Source organism: Lygodium microphyllum, chromosome 9, assembly GCF_053477565.2.
Source record: "Lygodium microphyllum isolate KBCC chromosome 9, Lygodium_microphyllum_v1.1.10, whole genome shotgun sequence".
In the NCBI taxonomy this organism is placed as follows: domain Eukaryota; kingdom Viridiplantae; phylum Streptophyta; class Polypodiopsida; order Schizaeales; family Lygodiaceae; genus Lygodium; species Lygodium microphyllum.
The window spans coordinates 64,826,516-64,840,742 of NC_141143.1; the positions used below are offsets into that span (position 1 = coordinate 64,826,516).

At 41.0% G+C, this 14,227-nt stretch overlaps 1 protein-coding gene across 5 annotated transcripts in view; it reads right to left on the minus strand.

Annotated features, from left to right (window-relative positions):
• TPR10 (ankyrin repeat family protein) overlaps window positions 1-14,227 on the minus strand; it is a 157,303-nt gene that overhangs the window by 55,651 nt on the left and 87,425 nt on the right. For all 5 annotated transcript variants that reach the window (XM_087684661.1, XM_087684659.1, XM_087684660.1 and 2 more), the window contains 2 exons: window positions 3,362-3,496; window positions 915-1,054 (listed from right to left, as the gene is read on the minus strand). In XM_087684661.1, coding sequence (XP_087540787.1) covers window positions 915-1,054; window positions 3,362-3,496 — 275 coding nt within the window. The remainder of the gene's footprint in view (window positions 1-914; window positions 1,055-3,361; window positions 3,497-14,227) is intronic.

Genomic DNA, 14,227 nt, shown 5'->3' on the forward strand with positions numbered 1-14,227 from the left:
CTGATTGTCAGCTTGCTCGACTCATTGGCTATATTTTCATTATGCCAAAAGGATGAGGAAAAATTTTTTGACTGCCCTTCATCTCATCTAGATAGCTATAGGACCTAAAACCCAAGGGATGAAGTCTTCCCAAAGGTTGATATGTTTAATCTTCTTCTGCATCAAGATAAAGACTCCTTCGTGGGAGAAAGTTCCCTTACACTGCACAGATTTCAACATTACTGAGAGCCAAGCCAATAGTCTCAAAAGCCTATAAAGGCTGACAATGCAAGGAGTCTCCAAACAGATGTACCCCTCCTCACCAAAGGGAAATTAAGCATGACAGAAGACAAAGTAGACTAAGCCCGTTCGCAAAATCTTCAAAGAAATTTATTTTATCATGTTCAATGAGGAACATTGAACATGATCTTTCATCCAGAGAGGTGAAAAGCACAGTCCAAAAAGACATAGTATAATTAGGTTCCAAGGAAGAGCCTAAAAACCAAGAAGCCTCTGCCACAGAATAAAGGGCGAGGACAGCTAGCTAGACCAAAGATTATCAGGTCATGGGAAACCCAGGCAGAGTTGAAGGTAAGGACAAAATGAAAGAAGAAAGAAAAAACCACTGGACCAATTCAAAAGAGGTCAAAAATCAAGTTCAAAAGCAGATACAAGTCTCACAGCTACATCATCAGAATTTCATGCTGCACTCCATATTGTCAATAGTTTCCTTTAAAGTTCTTGAAGATTTTGAAATGTCAACAGGCAGTAACCAAACCCATTCAGACCTAGCCAGCTAACAATACATAGAATATCAAGATAAACCTCATTTTCTCAAGCCAACAAAGAGCCTACTTGTTTTAGTTATAGAGCAGATCGAAATTTTGTGATACAAAGTTCATTCACACTAAGATTATTCAATTTCCAAAACTTACATTTGCACCTTGATCTAGCAGGAGCATCACTGCATCAGTTCTGCCATGGCCGGCAGCCCATATCAGGGGAGTCCCCGCATCACTAGGAACATCCACATCCAAGCCTCTTTCGAGCAGCAATTTGATGATATTAACTGAACCTGGAACGTGTTTATAGACAAAGATATAAACAAATGTCCTTCTCCCTCCCTACCTACCTCACTACCTATGGTACAGAGTGCTTCAGCTAGAACTGAAACCATTAACCAAACTGAGAAAAAGGTGTGTGGTGTCTGACTTCATATCAACTTTATATCCTTCTACGTGACTTGTTGCACCCTGTAGAAACCTGTACAACAAGCATACTATCCTTTATCAATGTAAGAATATCATGCATGCATGCATGATATACATCCATGCACCCATCCATCCATGAAAGCATGCACATATGTGCAGACCAAGAAAGTCATTTCATCAGTGAATAACTTATGCAATAGGGATCTTACAGAAGACAAAGCGACCTAGAAAAGCCCTTTGTTCAAGATATGAATGTGCATGTCAAGTTAAATGCATGGTAAATCAAAGGCGTTAAACATTTATTTTCACAGCTTTGCCTGCAAAGCTACAATGCTGATAATTGTTCCTTGGCCAGCCATCAAAGCAAAATCACCTTCCCGTCAGCAACATCACGCTACTAATCCACACATTCATTTCAACAAGCTATCCCCATTGGGACTCTTGTTTAGAGGGAGATGCAACAAGACTTGCTCCAATCATCCTCTAAAACATCCACATCCACAGTTCTTGCCAACTACTTTAGCACTCCATTATGGATCAAATCTAATAAACATACCTGGACAACATTGATATAGCCAAACATAATCTGTAAAGAGTGCAAATGAGATGAACAATGCATACGCTGCAAGTTGTGTGTGGCTACATTACCTTAGGCACTGAGATCTTCCAACCGTACAAAGAGTAGCAAGCATATGTCTCATGCAATCTGGTACAGTAATCAGTGATTGTTGATGAACCTTTCAAAGCAACTTAGTGTGATGCAATATTGAACATTTTATGCACTTGTCAGTGTAGGTTGGGTTTGGCTACCCTATGTAGCAAACGGCACAGATCCCTCCAGCAGTTGAGCAACTGAGACACAAGTAATAACATGGATGGGCTGGAAAGAGAGAAGAATGAGTGCTACTTTACTCCAAAGGAGGTCTATTCTGTTAAGAGGAAAAGAGGCATCCTGCTCTAAAAAGAGCAAAGAAAAGATACAAGCACAAATACTCAAAGATGAATCATTGCATGATCAAATTCAAGGCAATGTATCCAGGGGCAGCAGAAAATGCACAGCTGGAAAGGAGATTGCATGCTGATCAAGAAGGTAAGCCAACCTAAACGAGGACTGAACTGCATGTCATGGAAGTGACAATGTATGCCAAAATAAGAGAGGAAATATCAAGGGAATGCAGAGGTTTAAGGATGAGATACAGCAAGTGCAACTTATGTCATGGAGAAGTGAATTGGATGCATACATTTCAGAAAAGCACAAAATAATTAAAGGATTTAAGGAGTTAGCCAAACACCAAGCCAACTACCAAACACGAATGGAAGAAAAGGAAGTGGGAGATGGCATGGTCACACAACAATGTAAAACACGAGCTCACATGAAAACTCATAAAAGGTCCGTAAGGTTCGTGACAAAAGGGGGATATATGAACGGCTTGGGCTTCTGTCAATGGGCTTCTATCGAAGAGGCATCTGGCAATGAGCTCATGATCACTGCTGCCTGCAACTTAGGGGTATGCTGCTGACAAAAAGGGGATATATGCAAGGCTTGGGCTTTGATGGAAGCCTCTAGCAATGAGCTGATGATCACTGCTGCCTGCAACTTAGGGGTAAGCTGGACAAAAAAGTTGTCTACAAAGATGTGAAACATTCAGACATTCTTTAGCATGATCTGAAGAAAAATGACGGGCATGGCCAGAAATAACCCTAATCATGGTTGTCAGGTACGAAAAGAATGATATGGTATAGTAAGATAAAATATGGTGCTAAATGATACCTTAAGATGTTATAATGTACAGTACCACAAAAATACATGATTCTCTCCTAAAAGCTACTTAAAACCTAAAGCTCTTTGACAAAAAAAGGTGGAGAAGTTTGAATCTCAAGCAACATAATCCCATGAGAGAATCATATTAGTATAAGAAGTGTTTGACTCATCCCAAAGTGCAGATCAAACAAGAAAAGAAGTACCAATAAGTCGGTACCTTATGGAACTCATGCATATGTTTCAGTACTTATAGTATGGTAGAATATGAACCCTTTTGTATGTCCTTGTGCATTCTGCTAGTAGCTCGCAATGTCCTCTTCCACAAACTTCCTCTATTTAAAACGCATTCCTTTTTAGGGCTCTATTCCATGCTATTTTGCTGCAATACCATCTTTTTAAAACAACTTACCTGTCCCTGCAGCATGATGAAGAGCAGTTGCATCTAGTTCATTTGATTTTGCTCCAGGATCTGCACCATGTTCTAAGAGAGAACAAGAAGTCTGAAAATGCCCTTCTCTTGCAGCATGTATTAGAGGAGTGTCACCTGTACACATTGGCCCAAAATCTTCAGGCCTTGTCTAAGCTCAGATCACAGAACACAAAATAATTTGCTAAAGGTAACTTCTGGACAAAAAGTTTTCTATAAACAATTCTAGATTATGCTTGTTGACCTCTTTAACATAAACATATGAGTACTATCAGTTGGTTATCGGAGGAAGTATTAAGCAGGTTTGCCTCTCTTCTCTCCTCTTCTTGCTCACTGCCCGCCTGCCCCCCCCCCATAGCAGTCACACCATCTCCATATCTCTCAGCCTGTGTATCATCTGCCTCTTATCTCTTCTTCAGCCCGCTGCTCCTCTTCCTCTCAGTTCCCCCCCCCCCCAAAAAACCCTCCCCACCAACAAAAAAGGGCACTCCTCTCTCTCTCTCTCTCTCTCTCTCAACTAAAACAAACAAAAATGAGTTATGAAAACAAAAGAAATATTTTTGTTCACATTGGCCACCCTCCTATATGTTGTTCCTTGTTACCATACTCTTCCTTAATCGAACCATCTCCTCTTTCTGCCCTGCTACAACTCAATATAGAACATGTATGACCAAGTGTACATGTTATCTCTCATGCTCAAAAGGTGACAAACTAACATGGCAGCATGCAAGGAGGAGAAAAAGTACAATCATAGTGGACATGAGAGTGTGAGAATGAACAATCTATGTCCCTCTCATGTGATAGATAGTTGGGTCCATGTTAGGTTAGGATTCAGCAGCACACATATCCACACTCACACTGAACAAGTGAACAGCAAGAGAGGAGAGTTGTTGGAAGGTCGCTTCCACTATGTGAGAATGATCATGAACACAATTCCTAAGGTGATAAAGTACCACACCCACTAACAGGCATTCACACAAGGAAGAAACCCTTCTTCAACTAGAAGGTAAGAAGTGCCCATGGATAAGGGAGCATTCCCACTAGAACTACGGATGAACATGATAAGTGTAACAAACCCCCCTCAACTCAATGATATGAACGTATACAAGGAATTAGAAGATCAATCCCGAAATGGTATTAGGTCTATAGCTTTGCAAAAGGCTTCAAACTTCTCTCTAGAGAGAGCTTTGTAGGGACATAAACCAAGTCCATCTCCCCTAGATGGAGCCTTTCTCTGACATAATGATAATGCACTTCAATGTGCTTAGTGCGAGCATGAAACATCACATTCCTCGCAACTGCCACACCAGTTTAACAGTCAATATAGATAGGAGTGGGTGACTGCTATCCCACACTAAGATCAAGCGTATCAGCCATATGCATTCCCATGTAGCTATAATTGTTACCACTATAGTCTATTTCTTGCTCAACCAAGAGATACATGATTGGTCAAAATATCTAGCCCAATCACTATCTTCGAATGCATGCAAACAATGAGAAATTCCTTTAGGATAGATAAAATAGCAAAAGACACGTTTGACTACTTACCAATTCATAGTACTAGGGTTGTGCATAAAGCATGCCAATTGAGAGACCCCAAACTAAATGTTCAATCATGTATTACACAAATACGATGGACAGCCAACATCCTATCGATAGATAGAAGCATCAAATGGATCTCCTACATCCTCAAGTGGAGACATGTGTCCTATCTCAATTGGACTAGAGATAGGCTAGCAATCTTGCATTTGAAAATGCTCAAGGAGCTGCCCAATGTACCAAGATAGTAGTGCAAGTGGCCAAGATTTGTGGCATCAAAAGCATCACAAATACAATAGACAGCCAACAACCTACCGATAAAGAAAAGCATCAAATAGATCTCATGTATCATCAAGAGTAAACTTGTGGCCTGTCTCAATTGAAGTAGATATAGACTTGCAGTCTTACATCTAAAAACGTTCACGAAGCTACCCAATGTACTTAGACTGTCACAAAGCAATCCCCCCTCAACTACGGTAAATTGTATGCCAAGATAGAAGTGCAAGTAGCCAAGGTCTGTGTCACATCAAAAGCATGTTGTATATTAGCCTCTAAGGCTACAATCTATGTCTTATGAGGTCCATTCAAAAGCACATCATCCACATAAAGAACGAGAATCAAGAGATTATCCCCATCTTTGTAGACATAAAGCATGCTTTCAATGTGAATTACTAAATTCAATAGCAATCAAATATGCATGTATCTTTCCAAACCATGCTCTAGATGCCTCTTTCAAACCCTAGAGATCTTATCCAATCAGTACACTTTACTTTCTCAGCTTTTCTGAACAAAGCTAGGCAATTGTGTCACATAAACCTCCTCATGAAGATCACCATTCATAAAAGTAATCTTCACATAAAACCGATACACATGCCAATCAAAATGAACAACCAAAGCAATAACACTACAAATAGTCGTCATACATAAAATGGGTGCAAACGTCTCATCATAGTCATTCCCATGTTATTAGACATACCCTTTGGCAACAAGACATGCCTTGTAGTAATCAATTCTACCATCGAATTTGCATTTTAATTTGTAAACCTAGTTTGTGCCTATAGCATGCTTGCCAACAAGCAAGTCGCATAACCCTCATGTACCATTTTTATGGATAGAGTCGATCTCAAACTGCATAGCTTCCATTCAATGCTCATCCTCTAAAGCATCATGTAAGGAAACAAGTTTCTCATTACATGCAATAGCTATAAGTGTCTGTGCAACCATGTTGCCTTGTGCATGGCAAGTGGCTAATGTAGTTCTGCCGAGAAGTGGAACGGACTGTTTGTCTTCCATAATGTACTCAATAGCAATGCTCTCATCAGCCACTTCATCATTAGCAATGCGCTCATCAATGGTCTGAAAATCAAGCTCCTATTCAACATGGGTTTGCTATTGATTTTGTTGTTGAAAACCCTCAATAGGCTGCTGAAAGTGACCGAAATCAGGTGCACTTTGCTAAGACAACAGCAACAAACATATCCATAGGCCCAACATTCGGCTGATTTTTGCAGTCCATGAAGGGCTCACCATCATGTTCAGTGAATAGCACATCTCTACGAATGAAAATCTTGTTTGTAGAGGGTTGGTACAAGTGGTACCCTTTACTTTCTCCACTATAACCAATGAAAATGCATTTGATAGCCTTGCTTTGCAACTTATGTCTTCGTGGTTGTGGTACCAAAGCATATGCTAAACAACCAAAGACACGAATGTGTGACACCACTCAATTCCGGCCATTCCAAGCCTCATAAGATATACATTCACCGGATGTTTTAGTGGGGCTACGATTCAGTACATATACTCCATATATAATAGAATCAAGCCAAAACTTGGGGCCAACTTACTATCTAAAAGCATACAACACGCCATCTCCATCAAAGTTTGATCCTTTCTTTCAACCGCCAATTTTGTTGAGGTGTGTAAGGTGTAGTATATTGATGTTTAATACCCCTTCCAGCCAAGAAAGAGTTGAACTCTCATGATATGTATTCCCACCCTTGATCTATATGAAATGTGATCAACTTGCATCCATTACCATTTTCAGCCGAGGCCAAGAAGGTTTAAAGCATGCTAACATTTCTAATTTGTGCCTCAACAGAATGCCCAACAATGACAAGTCATATCATTAATGAAGATAACAAAATGCAAGTATCCTTCAATGGGTTTGACATGCATGGATCCACAAACCTCACTATGCACAAGCTGTAATTTCTAATCAGCACACATAGATCTACTTTTGGGAAACAAAACATGATGCATTTTGCCATGTGCACAACTCTAACATACATTTGAGTAGGTGATTTCAATAGAGCAAAATCAAGCATCATATTTTTGCTTCTCAAGCAAAGCAAACTGCCATAGTTGAGATGACCAAATTGAGCATAATCCATAAGCAAATAAAAATTCAATAGATTGAAACTCGATGTTATCCATAATGGTAGCATCAACCTATAATGCATCCTCTAATGTTCTTCTCTCATATAAATCAAGTTGATGTAGGCCATTGTACAATGTGCCAGTGACAACTTAGGCATTGTCATCAGTACAATCATAGAAACTACATCGATTCATGTGGAATTTAACCACAAAACCAACATATGCAATGGCCAAAATTGAAAGCAAATTCTTCTCTATCCCAAAATATATACAAAATCTTTTCAAACATGATAGTTTTCCCATCTATTGCAACAATGGAAATCTATCCAATAACTTGGAATGAATTCAAAGCATTATTAGCATATACAATTCATCTCCCCTTTTGTATATTTGCATATGATACAAACAATCATGAAAGGATGTTATGTGCCTGAAGGCACCACTATCAAAATATCATGTATTACTATGTTTAGGTACTAATAAGCTATTTGCATGAGAAGAAGGATCATCCAAACAACGCACAAAAAAAGCATAAGATTAACCAATGTCCAAAGTTGCTAAATGTGTTGTTGCATCATTTGCACTTGCTGAATTTGAAGCAACAGTCATGTCCAATTGCTTCCTTTTTTCACTAATAATTCTCTTTTTGAATTCCTCAATGACATGCTTTCTCTTGCAATAATTACATCTCTCTATCCTAGCACCCTCATCCTTGGTGCTTGAAGAGTCTGTAGAGGAGACTGATTTGCCTTTGCCCTACAAATGCTTGATTTTTCATCCATACATTGGAGCAAATCACCCTTGATTGCTCTTCTTGCAACAACAATGACACCAACGCATCAAATGTACATGCATCAGTGTCTCCCTTTGAAAGCAAGTGTAGTGTAGTCACAAAACTCTAATAAGACTAAGCTAGGCCAACCAAGCCCATAGAAACAAGAGACACTTTTTCGTTGAGTATGGAGAAGGTTGATGATGACCAAGAAGGAGTTGATGATATATCTTTGAAGGTGATGAAGGGGGAAGTGTTATTAATCAACTATATGCTCCATTTGTCACATGCATGATAGAGAAATGTTGCATAGTTATTATCCTTTCTCAGCACTATAAAAAAGTTCTCACCGAAGGCATTAACTTTGCTGAAGAAGAATGAGGATACAACTATATAGGCCACTACCAATTTGAAGCTCTACATCACTGTTCTACTCTTTTAGAATCTCTTGATGCACACCTTTGCAATGATATGATCCATCGAACACTCCCCTCTCCCCCTCTTTCTCATCAAGAATAATCTCATCAATATTTACAAGCCACTTCATTACATCCTTGATACATGTAATGTAGGCATCCATTAAATCACCCTCTGTCATATGCTCCATCTCAAGTTGTTTGCGTAAATAAGCTACACAAGCTTCATTGCACACCTCAAACAACGCAACAAGCCTATCCCAAGCATCCTTGGCCGTTGTGCATGACCAAATGTAAGGAATAGCATGTCTTTTGCATAACAATGCAATCAAAGCATGTGCTCGAGCATCTCTCCCATCCCAACTCAATTGGTTAGTGGTGGGAGATACAACAAGAACTAGAGCGGAAGATCCACTTGTGATAGTGGATAAACTAGATGAACATGCAACATTCTCCGAAACAAGGCCTGCAAGGCTAACCTCTGAACCAAATACATAACCCCAAAGTTGTTTGGCAACCAAAAGATGCTTCATTATGTATGCTCACATCGGATCATTTTTCAACAACGGCTACCGAATGCACAGCTGTAGATACAACAATATAAAAAAGCAAAGAAAAGCCCAAAAAACTCAATTTACGCACAATTGATGGTTTTAAAGAAAATTTTGCAGCTAAGAAAGATCTAATGTCCCTAAATGTCAGTGTAGAAGATGAAATTTGCCTCAATGTCAAAGGATTTGGACAAATTTCACAAAAGCCACAAATTTTTGACGTGAAATCGAGCAATCTACAAATTCAAATAGAGAATCCTCAAGTTTTTGGTAAATTTTGATGGTTTGGTGAAGAAGCCCCAAATTTTGGGTCGATTCAGGAGAGAGATTGAAGATTACATATTTCAACATAGCATTCCACAAAACTCTCACATGATCAACATGTGAATTTAGTTTAGACTTTCACCCATATATATACCGTAAGGTATCTTCATCGCCTTATGCATGTTTGTGGAACCATATGCTTGCTTATGGAACACGTCCCAAGTTCCTTAAGCCATGGGACAAAGTTCCATGTGACTATTCTTACCTTACCCTCCATCCTCACTTGTGTCTCATTCTCCATCCTTGCTCTTACCCTCATCTTGACTCCCTCACCCTTGCAATGGCTCCAACTCTCACCTTGGCATACCCCGCCCTCACCCTTTGCCGCAACTCACTTGACACCACCCCTAGGCCTCACATCAACTTCCCTATGCAGCACCTCCAGCATCCTCCTCTCTCGACTTTATCTTCATCATTTTCCATCTCTTGCTATGTGCCCTCTTCTCCAATTATTCCCCACTTCTCGGTTTGCAAATTGTCACTCTACCATGATCTCCTCCGCTCCACTAAGAGAACTTCAAAGATATACCTTCAAGGTTGCACAAAAACGAGGCACCAAAGAGGTGGAAGATAATTGACCACCATGCAAGATCTCCATGTCATGGGAGGGAAGTCCAACACAAAGCACTCAGCCTGAGCACAGCAACCAGCACACCTCCAGGTAAAAACACAGGACCCAGCATCCTGTCTAGGCAGAAAACACAAGTATAGCAGCCTTCATTAGATTTTCAAGCTTCCAAGGGATGACCACCAAGCAGTACAGCAGCTAAGTGTAGATCTTCAAGCTTCCAAGGGATGAGCACCAAGCATTAAGCAGCAAAATGCATGTCTGACCAGCCTGTGCAGCAGTAAACAGCTCAACCACGTGGCACCCAGCAGTCATGAACAGCAGAAGACAAACACATGGCTCAAGAGGATGGCAATGCTGAAGACAGGTGGAGGACAGGCTGGAATAGCAGGGCAAAGGGCTAGTATGGTGGAGAAAGGGAGCTGCAGATCAAAAAGCATCTATGGTAAAGAGTGGAGAAAGCTGGCAATGAAGGTGTGCAGCCAGCTCACAAAGGTAGTAATGTGGTGCTGCCATGTGAGAGTGGCCACAAAGAGGATCCATGTGAGCAAGTTAACAAATGATCAAGGCAAGAAGAGAAACTCAGCTACACATGCTTCGAGTAGTAGCTTTTAAGCTAAAAAAGGTGCATTACACATTAAACCTTGATAAGCTCTTTTAAACAGCCCCAAAACTCAAACTTTGATGTACAAAGTGTTTCTATGTCCCATAAGCCATCCCTCACTCTTTGGTTGGTTCCTCGTCTATAAATAGATGGTGTGCATATGTTAGCCTATTTTATTTCATGCTGGTCGTCTCTTGGTTGTCAGCTCTGTCAGAGTCTAATGGGCACACGGGAGCTCTAACTGTTTCCAACCCTTGAGCTGTTTGTGAGTGTGTTCACACTAGCTGCCACCTATCCAATGAGTGCATTTTAGATTTTATGCTGCCCAACCTTGTGTTCATACGTGTGGGCCAGTGATCCAGTTTGGAGCAGATGGCTGCACTAATTGCAGCCACTTTATGTGAAGTCACGCCATATTAAGGAAACTCAACTATTATTGGGCAGGTCAGCCAGTTTGAGGCTGCCTCCCCTATGTAAGGCAGCTCCCCAAGTTCAGCACTCTCTCTGTCATCCATAGCATCCTTCTGTCATCAGCCTGATCCAGTGCCCTCGTGATGCTTCGGGCTGCATGCAGAGAATGATCAGTCCACATTGTATTCAGCATTACAGGGTGGATCAGGAGGTTCTACAGAGAGGAGACCACACATATCTTGCTATTTTGTGCACATTTGACAAGTCCATTAGCCATTAATGTCAAGAGCGACACTTGTTCCTTGTTGGCAACAGCATCTACCAGCCCCAGCTTCATCAAACGTGACTCTTCTTGCACTATTTGAGCTCTCTCTAGTGTAAGGAAAGCATCTGCACCCTGTATTACAGTACTGTAGCTGACCACTCCATTTGGGCAGCCCAACATCAAAATGCAACAGATTCCTTGTGTATTTTGGGCAAATACTTTGAAGGCTAAATGGATTTCCGGTTTGATAGGCTTAATGACACCACCTAGGATACAACCAACACTCTGAAGACCGAAACTCCCATCAGTCAAATGATCACAGAGATGGTCAAGATCATCAAGATGTGAAGGAGACGCAAGATTAGAGTCCCCATCGAGTTGAGGATCCTTGTATTGGATTGACTATCGACCAAGCCGCTCTTTGGGATTGACTACCAAGTGAAGGATCTCGCATGCAAACATCAATACTGGCTTCATGACCTCCATTCTAGAGGGGATGCAGTCACTATTTGTGGCAACTCCTCATTGGCAATTCGAGGAGCAGGGAGCATTCCCCTTCTTCCAAATTGTCACGACACTTTTGCCAAAGTACTTTATGTTCCTAATTTGGCTTTTACGCTATTGTCTGTCTATTCATGGTTTGGCACAACTAGGGACCCTCATGCTCAGAATGTTGTTACTATTGAAGATGCATCTGTAGGTGCTATGCTTTGAACAGTAACATAGGAGGGCAAGCTCTACAAGGTCACAACCCTTGTTGCGCAATCTCATCAACTTGGGGGCTACTTTGCCATTGCCCATTTTGGGCACCTGAACTTTGAGTCTATTCGACAAGCATCACGAAAGAAGATGGTGGAGGGACTTCCAATTTATCCCCCCATCACCACCTTATGCCCTAGCTAGTTGAAGGGCAAACAACATTGGCAGTCTTTTCTCAAGATAGCCACAAGGCAAACTTCCACACCCCTTTAGTTAGTTCATATCAACTTATGCAAACAAATGAGAACCGATTACCTAACTATTGATGACTTTTCCTAGTATGTGTGGCCCTACTTCTTGGAGTACAAATTGAAGACCTTTTTAAAGTTCTACAAGTGCAAGATGTTTGCTAAAAAGCAAACTTCTTTCAAGGTTTGAGGGATTTGAGCTAACCATGGAGAAGAGTTTTGTTCTAAACCTTTGACAAGTTTTCTAGGGAGCACATGATCAAGATAGAGTATTCCCATCTTAATGCACCATCCGAGAATAGTGTCCTAGAGCGAGCAAATTAGACCATGCTAGAGATTGCATGTTCAATGCTGGAGCATCAAGGACTTCCTCACACCCTTTCACAAGAGGCCATCACTACCATGGTTCATATCGGCAATCGGTCTCTAACATTGGCCTTTGTCACCTCCTCCTCCTCCCAATACTCCTCTTCCATCCCTACCTGATGTTTCTTCAAAGGGTATTGAACCGCCAAGAGGGGAGCCTTTCTTCCTTGCTAAGGGGGAGCCACCTTTACCTAGTGAGGGGGAGCCCCTTTCCCAAACAAGTTCTTTACTTAGCTTTAGATGTAACAAGGCTCTTATATCTTTTGCTACATTTTGTATAGATGTTTTACTGCACTCATTTTTAGGGAGCCATCATGTACAGACATTGTGAATATGCTTACTACGAATGTGATCCCTTTAGTGCTTGGTAACTAGCAGTGGGACTAGATGGCCACGAGCAATTTTTCCCTAGCCAACTCACCACAAAGTCATGTGAACAAGGAACTCAGTTTCCTAAGCAACTTTTTGCATAAAGGACTTTTGCTTTTGGCAAGGGTGGTCCACCACTACTCTTTTCTAGCAAGTCGTTACTCTGCAGTCCAGCAAGTGATCACTCCTGAAAAAAGTGGGTGGTAGAGCCCATCAAACCATCCCCTTAGCCTTTTCAATGCAGAATCAAGATGTAGCAGAGACAGATGTACTAGTGGGTGAGAGTTGTAGAATGTGAGCATTGCTGAGGTTCAGTTCTAGCTATACTCTACCTTGGCTTCAGCTGGATGCAATTATATGTCTGGTATATACTTTCTATAGTCTTTTGGTTTCTCTTCATTTTGTTGTACTACCAGTTGTCTACGTTCTCTTTAGTCTTTGTAATTGCTTCAGCCAGCAGTCCCGACTTCAAGTTCTCATTGCACAAGATTGACTATGTAATATAGGTGTTTATTATAAGCGAGAAAAAATATCTTTCTTTCAATAGGGAATGTGGAGATTGATCAGTTATCAAATTCTCATGGCATGCCCAGTTTTGAGGTTAGCTAGTAAAGACTAGTTGGTCATCTAGACAAGCATTGGATGACTCTCATTTTACAAATGTTTTGCAGCTGCAGGAGAGCCCCTAAATTTACAAGAGATGTCATCTTTTGCATTTTCGTTGGGATCAAGATGAGCAGATGTGGTTGGATGCCCCCAACCCCACAAGGTCCATTCCTCTTTCCAGCTACAGATTTCTAAATGCAACGGACTAAGCCAATCCTGCTGAGCCCTTAGTCTAAAGCTCCATTGAGAGTCCTATAATATCTTTATAGGGATTCACAAGGTGGCCTGGAATAACTTGGATGCTCTTACACAAGAAACCAGATAGCTCATTTCTAGAATCTGTTGAATAGTGAGTTAAAATGTCCATCAATGGTACTCTATGTGGTATTGACCCTACCTTTCAAAGATAATCAACATCCGTAGGTTCATTTTAGATTGTGTCTGAGACTGCAAGGAGGCACAGCATACCTGGGGAGACATTTGCACAGCTCACCTAGCATAAAAGTAAGGTCTTCATTTATCATTTGAGGGGCAGGCAGCTTGCTTGGTTGACACAATCAGGCCCGAAGCCTTTCTACAGAGAAAGTAACCAGGATGAAGCTTATGTGGTGCATAACCCTCCACTCTCCTTATATCAAGCCTCCTTGCTCTCTTACTACACAAAAAATTGCTAGCATTGCTGCATGGAAGATTTGAAATGCTAAAGCTATCCAACTTTTCCAGAATTCTCAGGT